General features: G+C 38.4%; 1 protein-coding gene across 1 annotated transcript in view; it reads left to right on the top strand.

The window, feature by feature from the left end:
* The window catches only part of GRM5 (glutamate metabotropic receptor 5), a 552707-nt gene that overhangs the window by 460262 nt on the left and 71415 nt on the right, over window positions 1–21030 (top strand). Inside the window, exons 6-7 of the mRNA XM_032397660.1 lie at window positions 6434–6602; window positions 12590–12716. Coding sequence (XP_032253551.1) covers window positions 6434–6602; window positions 12590–12716 — 296 coding nt within the window. The remainder of the gene's footprint in view (window positions 1–6433; window positions 6603–12589; window positions 12717–21030) is intronic.

The following is a 21030-nucleotide window of genomic DNA, read 5'->3' on the forward strand; positions in this document are numbered from 1 at the left end:
GTCTGTGAAGTCCATTTGGTCCAGTGTGTCATTTAAAGTCTTTATTTCCTTGTTGATCTTTTGCTTAGATGATCTGTCCATTTCAGTGAGGGCGTGTTAAAGTCCCCCACTATTATTGTATTGTTGTCGATGTGTTTCTTTGCTTTTGTTATTATTTGCCTTATATAATTGGCTGCTCCCATGTTAGGGGCATAGGTATTTACAATTGTTAGATCTTCTTGTTGGACAGACCCTTGAAGTAGGATATAGTGTCTTTCTTCATCTCTTATTACAGTCTTTGGTTTAAAATCTAATTTGTCTGATATAAGGATTGCCACCCCAGCTTTCTTTTGGTGTCCATTAGCATGGTAAATGGTTTTCCACCCCCTCACTTTAAATCTGGGGGGGTCTTTGGATCTCAAATGAGTCTCTTGCAGACAGCATATCGATGGGTCTTGTTTTTTAATCCAATCTGATAGCCTGTGTCTTTTGATTGGGGATTTAGCCCATTTATATTCAGGGTAACTATTGAAAGATAGGAATTTAGTGCCATTGTATTGCCTGTAAGGTGACTGTTACTGTATATTGTCTGTGTTCTTTCTGGTCTCTGTTGCTTTTAGGCTCTCTCTTTGCTTAGAGGACCCCTTTCAAGATCTCTTGTAGGGCTGGTTTCGTGTTTGCAAATTCCTTTAGTTTTTGTTTGTCCTGGAAGCTTTTTATGTTTCCTTCTATTTTCAATGAGAACCTAGCTGGATATATGTATTCTTGGCTGCATATTTTTCTCATTTAGTGCTCTGAATCTATCCTGCCAGTCCTTTCTGGCCTGCCAGGTCTCTGTGGATAGGTCTGTTGCCAGTCTAATGTTACTACCATTGTAGGTTACAGTCTCTTCTCCCGAGCTGCTTTCAGGATTTTCTCTTTGTCTCTGAGACTCGTAAGTTTTACTATTAGATGTTGGGCTATTGACCTATTTTTATTGATTTTGAGAGGGGTTCTCTGTGCTTCCTGGATTTTGATGCCTGTTTCCTTCCCCAAATTAGGGAAGTTCTCTGCTATAATTTGCTCCAGTATACCTTCTGCCCCTCTCTATCTTTCTTCTTCTTCTGGGATCCCAATTATTCTAATGTTGTTTCATCTTATGGTATCACTTATCTCTTTAATTCTGCCCTCATGATCCAGTAGTTGTTTATCTCTCTTTTTCTCAGCTTCTTTATTTTCCATCATTTGGTCTTCTATCTCACTGATTCTCTCTTCTGCCTCATTTATCCTAGCAGCTAGCGCCCCCATATTTGATTGCACCTCATTAATAGCCTTTTTGATTTCGACTTGGTTAGATTTTAGTTATTTTATTTCTCCAGAAAGGGTTTCTCTAATAACTTCCATGCTTTTTTCAAGCCCAGCTAGTATCTTTAAAGTGATGATTCTGAACTCTAGATCCGACATCGTACTAATGTCCATATTGAGTAGGTCCCTGGCAGTCAATACTACCTCTTGTTCTTTTTGTTGAGGTGATTTTTTCCATCTTCTCATTTTGTCCATAGGAGAATAGATGAATGAGAGAACAAAATGCTGACAGGGTAACAACGTCCCCAGAAAATATACTCTAAACAAATCAGAAAAGACCTGAAGTAGGAGGAAAAGAAAGGGAAAGAAAGAAAAAAGAAAAAGAAAAAAAAAGGAAAAGGAAAAGATAAAGATAAAAACAAACAAAAACAGAAAAAAAAAAAACAGACTATGATCAAATATGATCAGGCTGGTACATAGATCAGTGCCACACACTAGATTTTGGGTGTATTTTGGTCTGTTAGAAGAAAGTGCCTCCCAAAATTTTAAAGAAAGAAAAACTTATATATGTACAAAAATAAGGGTTGATATGATGAAGGGATGGAATATGACTGTAAAGGTGAAAATTATAAAAAATTTTATAAAAGGAATTGATAAGAAGTTGTTTGAAAAAAGAAAGAAGAGGATTTAAAAAAAAAAAAGAAAGAAAAAGGGGAGAGAATGTGATCAGGCAGGGGAGTAGAAAAAAACCATACACTAGAGATTTAGGGTATATTTTGATCTGTTAGAAGAAACTATCTCAAAATTTTAAAGAGAGAACAACTTATATATATATATATGCCAAAAAAAGGGTAACTACTATAAAGGGATAGAATATGACTCTAAAAATGAAAAATAAGAATGTTTTTTTAAAAAAGGGATTGATAAGATGTTGGTTGAAAAAGGGAAAAAGAAAAATTCAAAAAAAAAAAGACAATTAAAAAAAATTAACTTTGAAAGACTAAAGAATCATGGTAAAAAAGCCATGGATTGTATGTGCAGTATTCCCCTAGCGCTGGAGTTCTGCCGTTCTCATTGATCGGTAAACTTGGTCTTGGCTGGCTGTTCTCGCTGATCTTCTGGGGGAGGGGCCTGTTGCCATGGTTCCCAAATGTCTTTGCCTGGAGGCAGAATTGCCCCACCCCTGCCGGTCCGGGCTAAATAATCTGCTCGGGTTTGCTCTCGGGAGCTTTTGTTCCCTGCAAGCTTTCCTGTACAGCTTTGGAGGTCGAGAGTGAGAATGGAGGCCTCCCAATCTCCTCCCCAGAGGAGCCGAGAACTCGGGGCCCCACTCCTCAGTGCGCCCCCAGAGAAAAGCAGTCAGTCAGTCCCGTCTCCCCGGTCTTCGGCCGCACTCTGTGCTCCCCTGGCCTGTGACCGCGCGTTTCTATCTCTGGCACCCGACCCCGTGTGGAGTCTCCAAACCCAGCAGATCCCTGCAGTGCGCTCCCACGCTGCTCCTCCCGGGGGAGGAAGGTGAGTCTCCCTGGATCTGCTGCTTGTTGGGTCCCTGCTGGAGGAGCAGTGGCCCAACTGTGCCCCGGATCACGGTTTATGACAACCCCGAGCTGAGAGCCTGCACCTTGGCTCCGTCTCTGCAGCCGGTTTTGCTGCTCCGATACCTGGGAGCTCTGCCACACTCAGGCACTCCCGGTCTTTCTGTGACCCCCAAGGGTCCTGAGACCACACTGTCCCGCGAGGGTTCCACCACCCCCCACCCCGCTTAGCCACCGGAGTGACGTCCCTCAGCGGAGCAGACTTCTAAAAGTTCCCATTTTGTGCTCCCCGGCTCTATGATTTGCCAGAAGCGGCCAATGGAGGCCCCTCCCCCGCCATCTATCCTCCCGAATATCGAATATCGCCTCGTATTTACTTCTCCGCACATCCTACCTTCCAGAATGTGGTCGCTTTTCTGTTCAGAGAGTTGTTGCTCTTCTTTTCTTCGATGTCCTGTTGAGTTTGTAGGTGTTCAGAATGGTTTGATCCCTATCCAGCTGAATTCCTGAGACCAGACGAAATCCAGGTCTCCTACTCCTCTGCCATCTTGCTCCGCCCCTCCCCCCTATGTCTTTTGATTGGAGCATTTACTCCATTTACATTTAAAGTAATTATTGATAGATAGGTACTAATTGTCATTTTATTATTTGTTTTGTGGTTGTTTCTGAAAATTTTCTCTTATCCTTTTCTTTCTTTTGTTGTTTCTTTCTTTCGTTCTTTCTTTTATGTTTTGCTGATTCTCTTTAGTGATATATATTTGGATTTCTTTCCTTTTATTCTTTGCATATTTATTAGTGGTTTTTGATATATGGTTACCATTAGGTTGGTATATAACCTCTTCTGCATATAGCAGTCTATATCGAGTTGATGGTCATTTAAGATTGAACCCATTTTTTACTCCTCTCCCCCCCACATTTTAGGTATATGTTATTATATTTTAAATCCTTTTATTTTGTGAGTTCCTTGACTGATTTTTTATGGGAATATTAATTTTTACTGCTTTTGTGTTTCCATTATGCTTTCACTTTTGGTCTGTGTTTTCCACTTAAACAGTCTCCTTTAATATTTCTTGCAGTCCCCTTTAATACTTCTGGTTTAGTGGTCATGAACTCCTTTAGTTTTTTGTTTGTCTGGGAAATTCTTTATCTTTCCTTCTATTCTGAATGATAGCCTTGCTGGATAGAGTATTCTTGGCTGCAGAATTTTCTCATTCGGCACTTTGAATATATCATGCCACCCTCTTCTGGCTTGCAAAGTTTCTGCTGAAAAAATCTGCTGATAGCCCTATGGGGTTTCCCTTGTATCTAACTGTCTTCTTTTCTCTGGCTGATTTAAACTTTTTTATCACTACATTTTCCTATTTTATTTATGATATGTCTTGGTGTGGGTCTGCTTTTGTTGATTTTGTTGGGGGTTCTCTGTGCCTCCTGGATCTAGGTATCTGTGTCCTTCATGTAAGGGAAGCTTTCAGCTATTATTTCTTCAAATAAATTTTCTGCCCCCTTTTCTCTCTTCTTCTTCTTCTGGGGTCCCTATTATATGAATGCTATTATGTTCGATGGAGTCACCGATTTCCCTAAGTATATTCTCGTTTTGCATAATTCTGTATTCTCTCTTTTATTCAGCTTGATCACTTTCCATTGCTCTGAATTCTAGGTCATTAATTTATCCCTCTGCTTCTCCCAGCCTGCTTTCATTCCATCAAGCATGTTTCTCATTTCTTTTATTGAGCCTTTTATCTCTGCTATGTTACTGCTTATCTCTGTGTCAAGGGTCTCATTCATGTCTTACACTCCTTTCTCAAGACCAGTGAGTATCTTTATGTTTATTACTTTAAATTTTCTATCAGGCATCTTAGTGATATCCGTTTCACTTAGATCTCTGGCAGTGACTTTGTCATGTTCTTTCATTTGGGACAAATTCCTTCATCTTCTCATTTTGTCTAAGTCTCTGTGACTATGTTAGGAAATTCACCTACTTCTCCTGTTCTTGAGGGTAATGGCCTTATGAAGAAGAGATCCTGTGGTGCTTACAGTGTAGTATCCCCTGTTTCCCAGAGCCTGGGACTTCAACGAGTAGCTCCAGTGTGTGCTGCACATGCTCTGCTGTTGTGCCCTGGCCACTTTATCCTTTAGGCCAGTCATCAGCAGAGGTTCTCTTTGTCTATTTTGGGCAGTGTTGGGTCCCTGGCCTGAATGTGGCTCATTTTTACTAGGTGTGCTCTGGTCTGCTTGTGCAATGAGACCTGTTGTCACTGCCTCCAGAATCAAGGCCCTGAAAACTCCTGCATCAGGAGATGTGGTGTGAGCTGGGGTTTTGTCCCGTCCTGTTGGGGAGGCGGCCGGTCATGCTGGCATTTAGGCAGGCGTGACTGGGAAGGGTGGTTGCCCTGGAGCATGGGTCGGGGCATGGTGTAGCAAGTCAGGTAATGAGAGGTCAGTGCTGGGCTCACTACCACAGGTGGCTCTGTGTTTACCCTGAGGGGCAGTGCAGGGAAATGGTGCTTTCCAGTTCTTTCATTCCTGGAGGGGTCTCTCTGTGAATGGTGCTTCTCTGGGACATGCTCCAAGATGAGCACATACCCTCCCCACTGTGTGCCTCAGACAATTTCCAGCTCGCTGTTTCCATGCTGCATGTCTGCTGGTCATTTGCCTGCCTCTTCTACAAGAGTAACACCAATATCCTCCAGGTTCTCCTGGAGCCAAGCCCACTGACCTTTAGAACTCTAGGCTTTAAGCCCCACTGATTGCAAGAACTCATGAAATCCAGGCCCTCTTGCCTTCCTAGTCAATTGGTATGGGGATTTGTTTTCTTCAGGCACTCCCCTGTGTGTTGGTATGTCTCTCACCCTTCTCTGCAGCAGTGGCTCCCTCCCCACCACAGCAGCCATGACCTATTTCTCTCAGACTGAGTCTCCACACTTCCTACCTTCTTCAGTGAGGCCTCCTCTCTGTTGTGGAGTTTGTTCTGCTAGTCTTCAGGTTGATTTCTAGGGTATTTTGAATGATTTGATAGTTATCTAGTTGTACTTGAGGGACAAGTCTAGGATCCTCCTACTCTGCTGCCATCTTCCAGCCTCATAAATTCTTTTCAGACTTATTTTAAACATCATTCCTGAAAGTATCTTTTATACAATGAGTTTAGCCATTGATAAAGGGTAAGAAAAAAAAGGTAAGATCAGGCCCTATCCAGATTATCCCCACATTCCCTAAAGCTGAAGACAAGATTAAAGGTTTCCAAATTTCTTAACTTGGTTAGTAAAGGAAAATTTTGTCATTTTATTTAAGTGGAGATAAAAACCTTTCTATCTTTTTTAGAAGACTAACAGTAGTACTTGTTTAAACTTCTTGAAGTTATTTCAAAACTGTCTTTCATCCTGCTGAGGTCAAGTCACCTTCTCACATGGGATTATCTTCTATTTCAGGTATAAGCTTGATGGTAAAAAAAAAAAAAAAGTCTCTTAAGAGGAAGTGAAGCCAACAGGCTTTTTTGCTATTCTAAGCTTAGTGTCATGGAAAATTCCAGTGTCACTAATATGACAGTAGATACATTTTTGGGAAGTGAAGTCTATTGCTTTTTCATAGCTGAAAACTTATATCCTTAGCTAAATAATCATTATATTCTTGTTCTTAAGGTATGAAATAATGAATTTCAAGGAAATGGGAAAAGATTATTTTGATTATATCAATGTTGGAAGCTGGGACAATGGAGAATTAAAAATGGATGATGATGAAGTATGGTCCAAGAAAAACAACATCATCAGATCCGTGTGCAGTGAACCATGTGAGAAAGGCCAGATAAAGGTAAAATGGAGTCCATGTTTTTTTTAAATTTTTGTCGTAAATTAAAGTGTTCACTATCATTGGCTATTTCTTTTTAAAAAAAAAAGATTGATTTATTTATTTGAGAGAGAGAGAATGCATGTGTGTGCGCATGCAGTGGAGGTGGGTTGGAGGAACAGAGGGAGAGGGAGAGGAAGAGGGAAAGAATCCCAAGCAGACTCTGCCCTGAGCATTCAGCCTGACACAGGGTTCAATCTCACAACCCTGAGATCATGACCTGAGCAGAAATCAAGAGTTGGACACTCAACCAACTGGGCCACCCAGGTGCCCCATCATTGGCTACTTCTAAAACATTTAGATATTTGTCTTTTTACATTATAAGCTTCTAACGTCAGAAATTGTGTTTTGTGTTTTGTGTTTTTTTACTTTTCTCTCATTAATTCCTTTTGCTAGTATGACCCACAATAATCTTAGTAGTTGGACTGATTGAACCAGTTGATGAGTCTTGTTTGCCCACACCCTTTATACTCTTGTAAGCCTTTTAAAGACCTGCTTCTTGGGGATCAATAGTTCACAGTTGGAAACCACATTAATTTCTAATTAACAAATATTTATCAAGCTCCTAATAATGTAATAGTTTATATCAATGGAGCAAAAATAAGTAACACACATTTACTGCCAGAAGATTTATAGTCTAGCTGAGGAAAAATATCATGGGCACAAATAAGCAACATCATATAAAATGCGATGACTTCATTAAGAAAGAAAAAAAAAACCCAGATGTATATATGTTCATATAAAATAAAGGGAGAGATTTCTTCTGAGTAAAATATCAGACACTGGACCATGAAGAATGGATATGATTTCAGAGAGAGATGTGGGAAAATGGTCACTTATGTAGAAGGAACAGTAATAGGGAAGATACAGAAGTAGTTGATTGAAGACTGTTCTGGAATAACAGTGAATAATCTAGGGTTCATTGCTTTAAATAGTTATTATAAAAGAGAAAGTCAAAATGATAGATTGAAGCCATATTTGTGGAGAGTTTTGAATGTCATACTAAGCAGGTTGAACTTAATTTTTATTAACCAGGAGTCAAAGTAATCTTGACAAAGGTGTTGACATAAGGTGGACTATAGTAGGTGAGATGCCTGAGTAGTTGTGAAACATGAATAGAGAAAGAAGAGACAAGTAAGAAGGACATTGTGATAATGATGACAAGAACCCTGGATTATGGAAGAAACTGAGAATGGAGAGGGAGCAGGGAGATATTTGATAGAAATATCATATAGAGAGGTATACTCAGTCAGCCCTGGCTATCAATTGGATGTAGGGTTGGAGAAGAAAAAGAAGTCTATGACAATCAATTGCAATTTCAATTCTTAGTAACTAGGAAGTGTCATAGTCAAGCATAGAAAAATGGGAATGGTTTTAGAGAAAGGCAATGGGTTAGTTTGGCGGCCTGTTGGTTTTGAGATATCTAGGCAGTGATAGAAAACATTGGTCTACAACAATGAGAAATAAGGCTGAAGATACAGATTTAGAAGTTAATTGAGTAGAGCTGAAGTTGGAGCTGTTTGAGTAGATCAGTCACTGAACCTGAAAGTATACAGAGAAAATAAATGTAGACCAAGAATAGATATTGAAGATCTGCACTGAAAGCATAAAGGAAGAAGAAAAGGTAGGGTGAGGGACAACAGGTTTAGAGAGAGATAGAACCAGAGAGCACACTGTCATGTAAAGTGGTGTTCAGTGGAAGAGAGAGGTCAAGGAAGACAAGGACTAAGGGAAAGACAGGAAAATTGGGGTTAGCCCTTCATCTGGGGCCTTCTGGAAACAGAACTTGGAGATTAAAAAGGATAGAAGGATAACTGAGCAGCAAGAAGTGTGTGGTGAAAAGCAGGTAAGGGGCAGTCCTGGTAGTTTGAGGACATTGAAAAGTTACTTTTAGGCTAAGTAAGTTCTGGCCACACTTAGAGGAAATAAAAAGTCATGAAAGAAAGAATGAAGATATAATAAAAATAGAAAGAAGTTTAGTTATTGGGGTATAATGCCTTAGGGGAAGAAAAATGATATCAAAATAATTTATTCATCAAATAATTATTGAAATACTACAGTACCACATTTCAAGCGGTGTATACACCTGGAGCAGTTGACCTTGGTCTTTTCAATCAACCTCGTATTTACTCTGTTTGGAACATTTGAGGTATTCATTCATTGGTGATTACAAATGAAACTGAAATAATTCAGTATTAATTGTAAGATCTTCAAGGGGTAATTCTGAAGATTTGGTAAGCATAAGACCAGAAAGGAGAAAGACAAGGTAAATAAAGATAAATATAAATTTATTAATATCTGCTAAATGGCACAGTAGCTTATGGAGTAGCTAAAAATTTCTGTACGTTTTGTGATGGTACACAACAAGGGTTAGTAAACAACAGCCCATATGCCAAATCCAGTCTGCTGCCTGGTTTTGTAAATAAAGTTTTATTGAGGGGGGCCTGGGTGGCTCAGTCGGTTAAGTGTCTAACTCTTGATTTCAGCTCAGATCTGATCTCAGGGTCCTGGGATCGAGCCCACATCAGGCTCCATGCTCAGTGGGGAGTCTGCTTGAGATTCTCTCTCTCTCCCTTTGCCCCTCCCCCCATTCATGTGTGCGTGCACGCTCTCTCTCAAATAAATAAATAAATCTTTTTAAAAATAAAGTTTTATTGAAGTACACCATGCTCATTTGTTTCTGTATTGTCTATGCCTGCTTTCATGCTATAATAAATAGAGTTGAAAAGTTGAGTTGCAGTAGAGACAGTCTGGCCCACAAAACCAAAAATACTTACTATCTGGTCCTTTGCAGAAAAAGTTTGCTAACCCTTAATATTCAGTGACAGTCTGCATCTTGCCCAGTCATCTTGCAATTAGACTCTGTATGTGAAATTCTTTTTAGACTCACTCAGAATACTGATTTTTCATAATTTCCATTTCCTCCTGTAGAAAGATAAGCCCGTGTAAACTACCACATGGACGTTATTTGTTTTGACCTTTCACAGCAAGACAATTTGAACCTGTAACTTCAAAATGCTGAATGGCTGATTTGGGAGATTTTTTTATATATCCTTTTCTACCCCATTCTACTGGGAATAACTTCCACGATGGAAGAATTTGACTCCCTAGTATCATATTTTTAATACTAGTTAATCTGTAATGTTTATTTAGTCTTTTTTTCATCCCAAATTTTATTTTCCTAACCATATATCATTTTCACTCCATTAAATATACAATTGACAACATTTTCTTTTTTTTTTTTTTTTTTTTTTTTTAAAGATTTTATTTATTTATTTGACAGAGAGAGACAGCGAGAGAGGGAACACAAGCAGGGGGGTGGGAGAGGGAGAAACAGGCTTCCCGCTGAACAGGGAGCCTGATGCGGGGCTCGATCCCAGGACGCTGGGATCATGACCTGAGCCGAAGGCAGATGCTTAACGACTGAGCCACCCAGGCGCCCCGACAACATTTTCTTAATATGGCTTAAAGATGTCACTGAGCAATTTCATTAAAGATGTCAACACCTCATGCCATTGTTCCAATTTATTAACTTAGTGTCCATGGAAGTACACTTGGTCTGGCAAAGGTTCAAATGTGTTACATACTGTTATTCATAAAGAAAGCATGACTACTTCCAGGGTCTTCAAAAAGAATGGGAATCACTATGTAACAGAATTATCGCTACCTCTTATACTCAAAATGAATATGAAACAGAACATATATATATCTCAAATTTAAAAAGTAAAAAAAAAAAATCAATTCTAAATGATCTGAAGCAGACATATTGAGCTGTCACCAGATTTTTTAAAAAGACTGTAATATTGGAATTATTCTTGGAAAAGGAAATGATCTTATTTTGGTAAAAAAAAAAACAAAAAACCTGAAATTTACACACCAGTGCAAACTAAAGCATGGGAGTGAACATATTTTTAGAAGGAAAAATGCAACTGCTTTTGTTTGCCATGCCCTGCTAAGAAAGAGAATCCTTCAGTATTTCAAATGCTTGCTTGCAGTACAAAATCTAGTAATTGTCCAACAATAGTTTTACCAAGCGTGGTTGAAATTACCTTAAAATCAAATTTATTTCTCTATATAAATATTTATATGCATATTACTAATAAAACACTTAACATTTTTAGAGTGTCCTACAGTTTACAAATCACTGTGATATTTTATTTAATCCTCAGGAAAGCCAATAAAGCTAGATACTATTTAAAAAGCATTGGTCTTGGGATCAGCTGGGGGACTGTTCAAAGCTGCACAACAATTTATTTAGTGGCTACAGGAAAGACTAGAACCCTGGTGCCTCTTGATTCTCAAGGCCAGAACTCTTTCTACTACATCTTTCAAAATATCATGAACCCTATCTTTATTGTTTTTAAGTTTTATTTTAATTCCAGTTAGTTATACATAGAGTGTTATATTAGTTTCAGGTATGCAATATAGTGATCCAGCACTTCCATACCTCACCCAGTGCTCATCACGACAAGTACCCTCCTTAATCGCCATCACCTATTTCACCCATCCCCTCACCCACCCCTGAACTCTACCTTTATATAGACTAATAAGGCTCCGTGTTTATGAGCATTAGCCTTGAAGTCCAAAGGTTATTGTTTGAGCCTTCATTTATCCGTATGTGTTATGTAAGCTCACTACACCTCAGTTCTCTCCCCTTAAAAAAAAGAACCAAATAAAACCAGCCACCTTCAGCAGAGCCACTTTCATGTTTTAATGAGTTAACAGCATACGGCACACAGAAAATAGCCAATAAGTAGCATTATTATGAAGAATATTTTAGGTAGATTAAACAGGTCTAATTAGCAACTCTGCCTCACTTATCTGGTTATTTTAAGGAAAGGACGATTCAGACCCTCAGACCCTTTCGTCATCATTTTCTCCTTGTGTGGTTGCAGTGTAAAGAGCCAGCAAAAGGGATAGAAAATACAAAGAAAGACGTGCCAGATTACATTTGTATACGGCTGTCAATATCTAGACATTGTTACTATAGAAGGTCAGTTAGAGTGTCAGCATGGAGGACAAGGAGTATACTGTGTAATCATCGCTGTGTCTTTTGTTATCGCTGGTGATTAATCACAGTGTTAATTATTTATAGAAATGTTTAGTGAATGCTGTCTCTATTCCACAGAGGCTATTCATGCACCAGTGGTGGAAAAAAATAAAAGACATCCATTTCTAAAGAATAACATCTGGGACTCCTTCAACTGTTAAATTATTTCAATTATTTTCCATTGCCTTAAAAAAATCTAACAGATGAAGGGGTATATAACAGTCTCAATGACCTTATCCACCATCATCCCAAGCAAATCAAAGCTACTGGAATAGGAGAGAATGAGCTGTGAGTTATTGAACCAGATTTTGAGTAGGAACAGAGACCAAGAGATGAACTCCAGAAAAAAAAAAAAATCATGTTCTACCTCTTAACTCAGTAGAAATTCCTAGTGATAGTGATTTTTTGATCAATATGGGTAGATTTTTGAACTGTAGCAGGTATATGATGTTTTTTTGCTAAAAATTATTCAGCTAGTGGAGGGAAGCAAAGGTAAATTCAAAGAGTAAAAGTTCTTAATTTTAGAGAAAGACAGACGCAGACTCTGGGGAAAATTCAGTTACATACATATATATGTAAATGAATGTATTTATATATGAGCACAAACACAGGCACTTAATTAAATATAGATATCTAAAGCTAAGTATCCAAAGACTTGCATTTAATTTAATTCCAGACCCTGTCACCAACGAATTTTATGATGTGGACTGATCACTGAAACTCAGCTTCAGTTTCTGTGATTATAAAATGAGAATATTAATACATATACTGCCTATCTGATAACACTTGAAATAATTTATGTGAAAGCCATTTCTGTTTTGCAAAAGAGCATATTTGAATAATGGATTGCTGGATTTTCATCTATACAAAAAATAATGAAAATTTTAAACATTTACCTTAGGTGATCCGGAAGGGAGAAGTCAGCTGTTGTTGGACCTGTACACCCTGTAAAGAGAATGAGTATGTCTTTGATGAGTACACCTGCAAGGCGTGCCAGCTGGGGTCGTGGCCCACTGATGACCTGACAGGTATATGTATCACAATGTCAGCTGGGGTACATGCCTCAAAAGTCAACTGCAAAAGGACACAGACATGGGTGGAGGGGGGTCACATCTCCAAGTATTTATCATCTGGGTGGTCTTGTTCATGTGACAAACAATTCCCTTAGGGACAGAAGCCTTCCCAATGCCTGGGCTGATCACGAAAATCTTTACATCACAGGGAGAGATTGGTCAATATTCCCACCGTCACCCCCAAAGCAGATCAGAATTCCCAGGTTTTCTACTGGATTTTTCAGCCCATCCTCAGGATATTCCCAGAAGGTCCTAAGCAGGGCCCCAGTTAACCATCATTTTAGGTGGAGAAGGAGAGCTCTATGCCAGGAAAAGGCTAAAATATGTCATGACATATCCAAGAGCAAAAAAAGTAGCACAGAGTTGGGTGGAAGTTGGTCGAAAACTTTGCTACTCTTAGTACTTTTCCTTAGTCTAAACCACAAAGCTCTAACTAATGAGTTTTTGAATAATGTTAGCGCGGGGTAAAACTCATCTCTGCTTGGGTTTTTGTTTTTGCTGTTGTTGTTTGTTTTGTTTGTTTGGCTTTTGTGTTGTTTTGGTTTGGGTTCTTTTTTTCTCCCAAACATGTAAAGGAATATGTCATTGTGTTCTCAAGAATATATTTCATAGCTATTTCTAATTTTTACAGTATAAAAACAGAATATAATACCTTTCATCTTTTCTTCCAATTTATTCAGTAAACATTTATTAAATGCATATATTACATGCCTATTTTCCTACCATTGAAATAAAGATATAGAAATAAATATGCAACATCTATCTTAAAGAAGTTAATAAGGGGGTGTCTGGATGGCTCAGTCACTTAGCGGCTGACTCTTGATTTTGGCTGAGGTGGTAATCTCAGGGTCCTTGGACCAAGCCCCATGTCGTGTTCCACACTCAGCGGGGAGTTCTCTCTCTCCCTCTTCCTCTGCCCCTCCCCCCCTAAAATAAATAAATAAATCTTTTTTAAAAATTGAAGGGGGGGAGACGAACCTTGAGAGACTATGGACTCTGAGAAACAAACTGAGGGTTCTAGAGGGGAGGGGGGTGGGGGGATGGGTTAGCCTCGTGGTGGGTATTAAAGAGGGCACGTATTGAATGGAGCACTGAGTGTTATATGCAAACAATCATGGAACATTACATCAAAAAATAATGATGTAATGTATGGTGATTAGCATAACATAATAAAAAAATAAATTAAATTTAAAAAAAGGAAGTTAATAAAAGGAGTGCCTGGGTGGCTCAGTCAGTTAAGCAGCTGACTCTTGATTTTGGCTCAGGTTGTGATCTCAGGGTCCTTGGACCGAGGCCTACATCAGGTTCCACACTCAGTGGGGAGTCTGATTAAGGATTCTCTCTCTCCTTCTTCTTCTGCCCCTCCGCCCTAAAATAAATAAATAAATCTTAAAAAAAAAGAAGTTAATAATGGAGGCAAAAAAGTAAAAGTATTAGTACAATATAATAAAAGGCAGATTTGTGGACATGGAATATGAGGAAAGGACCTAGACAACTTGGTTTTCAAGGAAAATAAGAGAAAAAACAGTCCAGGCAGAGGGCCCACCATGTGGGATGTCAGGTCATCTAGTGGTTTTACAATTACCATAGATCTAGTATAAAACTCCTAGAGGCTGGAAGATCATAAAAATCAGTGTTAGACCCCATCCCTCACAGGATGAGAGATTAACCAGGGTAGTTGTGTTAGCAGTTTCAAATGCCTGGTTCTATAAATCCTGTGATCCTGGACCTTTTGAGACCAGCTCACATTAAGACTTTGTTTCAGTGATTGGTATTTATATGGAAGACTTCCTTTAAAAAAAAAAAATTAATGAAACATCCAAGTGCCTTCTAATAGTATGTGAGTCCTGTTTTTACCATCAGACCATAAGCTTTCTGATACTCATACATCCTGGTAACCCCAGAGCCAACTCAGTGCTGAACATAAAACCTTCAATAAACTTAGTTGAATGGATGAGCTACAGCACACACACACACACACACACACACACACACACAGACAAATTGTGTTTAGTATGAAATAAAAGAACAAGAATAAAGAATTGAAAATATTAGGGAAGACATAATTTAAATTTGTAGTTATAAAAGTTCTCTTTGAAGATGTGAAAATTAGTTGAGGCCTAAATGATAAACAGAAATAGCTAGCTAAGAGTGGTGAGAAGGGCATTTCTGGTTGAGGGAAAAACACATATAAGGTCTGTATATGGGTAAGCAAATGGGAAAATCAGAAAGGTAGCAGGAACTAGATCATATATAACCTTATAGAACATGGTCACGATTTGAGTGTTTGGTAGGAAGTATAATGAGAAACCATTGCAGGGAGTGTAGTAGAAAAAAACCCAACATGATTGGATGTATATTTTCAAAAATATATTCTGATAGCTGTACAGGAGAATAATTTGGAGAGGGTTGGAAGGTGGGAGAAGGGACACAGGTTGGGTAGTTACTGCAGGTTGCTACTGCAGGCAGGAGTTCTTGGTGTCCTGGACTAAATAGTGCATTGGAAGATTTGAGATACACTTTTGAAGTAGAATCAATAGGGCATTTGGCTGCAGTAGATATTATGTAAGGGTACCAAACTTTCTGCCTTGAAGACTGAAGAAATAAATGCATTATTTGATAAAGATCAATAGTTTGGTTTTCGACAAGATCAGTTGTCTTTGTGATTTTCAAGTATGGATTAATTAATTTACCAAATGAAGTACGAATTAATTAGTTTAACAAGCTCCTTAGTTTGAGCCAGAAAATGTAATAGCAACCAGTACAAAATATAGTCACAGTTTTCAAGAAACTTATAATCTAGTGGGGTAGAAGCACATAAACGGTAATGACACAGTGTACTAAGGGCTGCGGGTAGATAAGGAATGAACAAAGTATTATGGAAGAATGAAGGAGGGCATCTTTAACATGGAGAATTCGAGAAAGTTTAACCTTGAGGCATAATCTTCAGCTCACTTTTAAAAAAGTGAAGTTCATATTAGAAAGAGTGTGCAACATCAAGGCTTTGAATGACACCACCTTTCTCCTCAGTGCTCCAACCAAAATGAAGTGAGCCATCTTAGACGCTTCTCTATGCCTGGCCACCCATATCCAGTCACTTGTCAAGCCTGGCTATTTGAATTGCTAAATATTCTTATTCCTTCCACTCCCCTCTATTTGTACAACTCTTCCCTTGACTAGGTTCTCATCATCTCACATTTGAACATTGTGGTAATTTCCCAGTGTATTTCCCTATTCCCAAATGTATGTCACATACCTCTAAGTCTACTTTTCATCTTGCTGCTGGATATGTATCCAAAATACAGTTTTGTCCCTTTTGCTTCAATGCTCAACACTTGCCAGGGTTTTTGTATCTCTACTGGATATAGTCCAAGTTCTTTAACATGGCATACAAAATTCCCTCTCATCCCCGCCCTCCTATAATCTTTCTAGTTTCAGTCACTACCACTTGACAACTCTCATTTTACCTTCTAGCAGCAAGGGGTGTTTATAATGCATTATCTACGCACAATGCCATTTTATTCCTCCATGTCCATACCTGTGTTATCTTCTCTGCTTGGAAGGCACTTACTCCTCTTTACTTGAGTAACTCTGACTCATCCTTTCTTACTCCATTCAAATGTGACCTTCTCTATGAAATCTTTGTTGAGGTACTCAGACTGAGAAGCCCCTTATTCTGTATTTCTAAAGCAAATTCTGCTTCCCTCTTTACATCAGTTTTCAAACTGGATTTTAATGGCTTTATCTTCCTCTCCTACTGATTCATTAGTTTCTCAAGGATGTAACTCTATCTCAATCATATTTGCATTCCCAGCATCTGACATGATGCCTGGCACAGAGCAGTCACTCATTCTCTGTATGTCAACCAGCAGGAAAATTATGGGGAGTGTAAGAAATGAAGATGAAAGTATGTATTAGGGCCATCCTGTGAAGACAGCCTTTAACTAAAGAGTTTGGACTTTATCCTGTAGACAGTGTAGGGCCAGTGGAGGTTTTTAAGCAGAAGAATGAAATGCTTTTCCTCTGGCTACATGCAAACATGTGAGTGGGCATGTATGTGGGAGTAGGGGAGGAGAACTGGGGGCAATAAATGCCAAACTTAGAAAGGTCTCCGCATTGATATTATGTGAAGTTTAACCTTTAATTGAGATCTACGGCATTTTTCCAAGGAGCCTATAGCTGTTTGCCACCCTATCTCACTGACTCTGATTCAAACTAACAGATCACTTGGGGCTGCTCTCTAGCCAGAAGATTGTTCTGATGGCTTCAGCTCTTCCAAAGCCACCACAGAGATGCCTGGGGCTAGCTTCAGGGAATATGTTTTTTTAGTCTTCCTTCCACCCGCTTGGCTTATAGTTACCCTACTGCAGCCCTATAACATGACAGCTCAGGTCACCTCCTCTGGGTCAGTGCCCTCACTGTGATAATAGATAACAACTACCACATACATTATGCTTTCTACATGTCAGGAACTGTTTGAAGCATCTTACAAGTGTTAATTTATTTAATCCCAACACAATTCTGTAAGAATGGTAGCATGGTCAAGAGATCTGGGCCTACTATCAGGTGAATAATTGTTTAGAAAAACAACTTGAGGTGGCACTGACATTAATGTCTACCTATATATTTATCCATATATCTGTATATTTGTATGTATTCATATGATAGATGGCTGAAATGAAGATGACTCACTGGTAGGAAAAGATGTTTGTGAGTGCTAGGATTGTGGGTGACTTTTTCATACACATATATACATATGTGTGTGTAAACATATATGCATATAATATTGGATTATGTTAGGAGAATATATTTCCATCAATAAGGCTATTAAAATAAATTAAAGCTAGCCATATTCTTAATAGCTATCATAAATTGGCAGGAACCAGGAATTAAGAAAAGAGAGAAAGAGAATCTGACATGGAAACCAGGAGGAAGAAGAAAAAAAAGGAGATTTAAAAATGGAGGATGAGGGAGGACAGAACACAGACAATGTCCCTAATCCAACTTATTTTCATTGAGACAGCAAGTCGTTATTCTTTGTCTAACACTCTTCAGATGTCTATGTTAGCAGGGAATAGGATAAATGGGATCCCTGCCCTCAAAGAGATGATCATCCTAAATATTGATGGAGAATAGTGAGATGTTGAGTGTTAGAGCACCCAAGGGCATAGGATCCTCTATCAATGGAAGCAACTTAGATGAGTTTTAAGTTTGCTTCTTCCATGAACACTGGACATGCAAGAATTAAAGGAAAGGTGGAAGTTGGCCAAACTAAAATGAGAGAGAAGAGTGTTTGGAGCATAGAATACAAGAACTGAGGAGGAACAGAGATTTTGGGGTAGAGGGAATGAGACAGACAAGCTAGGCAGAGGCCAACTCTTGGAGGCCTTTGTAAGCCATGGTAAATAGTTTGAAGTTTATTCTAAGGGAAATTAAAAATCATTATTGAATCATTTAGTCATTTGTTCGACAAATATATACCTAGCACTTCCTCTGCCCCAGGCAATGTTCTAAGGGCTGAAAATATTTCCATGACTAAAACATAAAATTCTCTGCCTTTATGATGTTTACATTCTAGTGGAAAAAATAGTTTGGAACAAGGCAATTACCATCTCCAGTAATGTCCAAAAACTGAATAAGGAAGTTAACGCAATCATGGTGGACTGCTCTATAAATATCATTCAAATAGTCACAATGTAAAGAGTGAATATTGTTTAAAAACGGGATTTCAGAACAGTGGTTTCATCTGGAGAGAGAGAAGGGAGGGAGTCAGATGGGAGTTACAAAAGAGGTTTCAATTTTTTCCAAAAGCTGTGTGTGTGTAATTTGAAACAATTATGACAAAATATCGCCATTTGTTAAGTCTGGATTTTTTATGTTTGTTCTCCAATTCCCTGCATGTTTACAATCTTTAGAACTTAAATTACTTCATACTATTTGAGCTATTCATATATTGAATACTGAAAGATACAATTTAAAAATGAAGATTAAAATGGGGATTTTAAAAGGAGGATAAGAGAAAAACCACAGTAATGAAATTTTGCAAATCACAATGTGAATCTGGTTTGGACTATGATGATGTGGTGGGGAAAAAAGAGCAACAGAGAGATCTGATTAGGAATTAAAAACAAAAGAAGGTAATTGTTTCCCTGAGAGAAGAGTGCAACTGCAGTCTAGTCTGGTTTGATCAAGGAAGGAGGGAAAACTAGTGGAAAGCAACAATTGGGGTTCAGTATTCAGGGAATTCCTTAAAAGCTTCTGCCAAGACAACTTTTTCATTGCACACCATTCCCCACCAGATAAATGCAAAAACTGTCCTAGAAAGAATCTTTAATTTGTTTCTCTCAAAGAATTTGGGATTGGTTAAAAGTAACAGATCTTTGGCTCCTCTGTCTAAAGCCAAAGCCACGGGAAACCCTTTCACGTGGATTTGCCAGTCTGGCAACCTTCAAACAAACTAACTGAAAGGAAAAAGCAAAAACAAAATGACTTTCCAGAAAGTAACTCAATGAGAAGCTTTATGACAGGAAGTTATAACGATTTCCTGCTTTTCACTTATAAGGAAGTGTATCTTATTTATTTCCAATGCAGAGCTGTAAAATAGAGGGAAGGCAGGGCATATCAACATTTTAATGTCAATAGGAACATTCTTTTGGAAGTTTCTTTAGTTCCCTGAGTTACCTAATTGCTTTGGAGGTGGGAACCTTTGTATCATCATTAAGGGAGAAAAGGAGAAGAGAGTCAAACAAAAGGGAGTTGGTGGGAACTTGGGAGGGATTGGAGGATGAGCTCCAAGGGGACTAACCACTCAAGTTTTATAACTCTGGCATTTCAGCTACTCTCTTCTTAAAATAATTACTTCATTTGTGTTCCTCAGTTTGTCCCCTTTTCTTGGGACTTTTTTTTGCCTTTTAATAAATAAGTACATTTTAAAAAATATAGGGAAGATTGATTTTCACTATCAATAATTATAACTATCTTAAGCATTATCCTTTTGAATCCTACAAGGTAGATATTGCTATTTTATAATTGAATTAATTAAGACCAGGAAGATTCTGTAAATTGTTCAAACTAGTGATTGAACTAATTGACAAAACTAGTGGAAAATCAAGCCTAAGTACTGTGATTTTACTGTTTTATGCTACACGACCTTCCTTTCTCCACCAGCATATTTTGGAGTCCCATATTATCCAGAAATTATAGAAAAGAAAAAAATTCAGCTTTCAAGCTGGTCACATATTAATTATCTCAAAGTTGCTGTGATATTTTCATTTCAAATGTGCTTAAAATATGCTGCCTGTTTATTACAATTTAATTTGGATGAGGAAAGGGGTAAAAAAATCCTTGCCATGTATTAAATATTATTTGCTTCTGATTCTCTAGGAGAGATCTGTTATGAGTTTAGTTGAGAAATTGGTTTATTTTTATCATTATGATTATAATAAATAGTTCCTGTTAATATTAAACACAGAACAGGTTTTCATAAATGGTGACCTCTAATTTCTTGGCTTCTAGGTTAGGTAGTAATTTGAATAGGAACATATGTTACACCAGCTGGTTATTCTATCATTCATTCAACAAAAGTTCTTTTATCAAGTTTCTACAGTGTTGTCAACTGTGCAAAGTACTATCGATAGAGATGTAAATGGAAGGTGCCTGAATTTCCATTTATATAGAATCAAATGTCCTTAACAGAAGAGGGTTGACCTGCTTCTCTGTCTCCCACTCCCCCTGCTTGTGTTCCCTCTCTCACTGTCTCTCTCACTGTCAAAAAATAAAAATTAAAAAAAAAAAAGTAATTGCATTAAGAGATAACCTATGATATATGCTATAAAGGAACTATAATGCCGGGTTCACCGGTGACACATGATAGTAATCGTGAGCAAATAGTTCGAAGTAGGTGCAAACATAACACTGGGCATGGGACACACAGTGATCATGGAGACACAGATCCTACCCTCAAGTATCCCAGGGCCTGCGCAGACAAATGTACTAATAAAAAAGCCATTTTAATGTAATATATTAAGTATGCCCAGCATATAGGAGAAATTGATTTAATGTCTGTCCACTGAAAGAATATAAGAGAGAAGAGGAAATAAGAGAATGAACAAATAAACAAAGGAAAGAAACCAAGGAGGAAGGAAAGGGGCACCTGGGTGTCTCAGTCATTAAGCGTCTGCCTTTGGCTCAGGTCATGATCCCAGGGTCCTGGGATCGAAACCTGCATCGGGCTCCCTGCTCAGCAGGAAGCCTGCTTCTCTCTCTCCTG

Source organism: Phoca vitulina, unplaced genomic scaffold (assembly GCF_004348235.1).
Source record: "Phoca vitulina isolate PV1807 unplaced genomic scaffold, GSC_HSeal_1.0 scaffold101, whole genome shotgun sequence".
Lineage (NCBI taxonomy): Eukaryota > Metazoa > Chordata > Mammalia > Carnivora > Phocidae > Phoca > Phoca vitulina.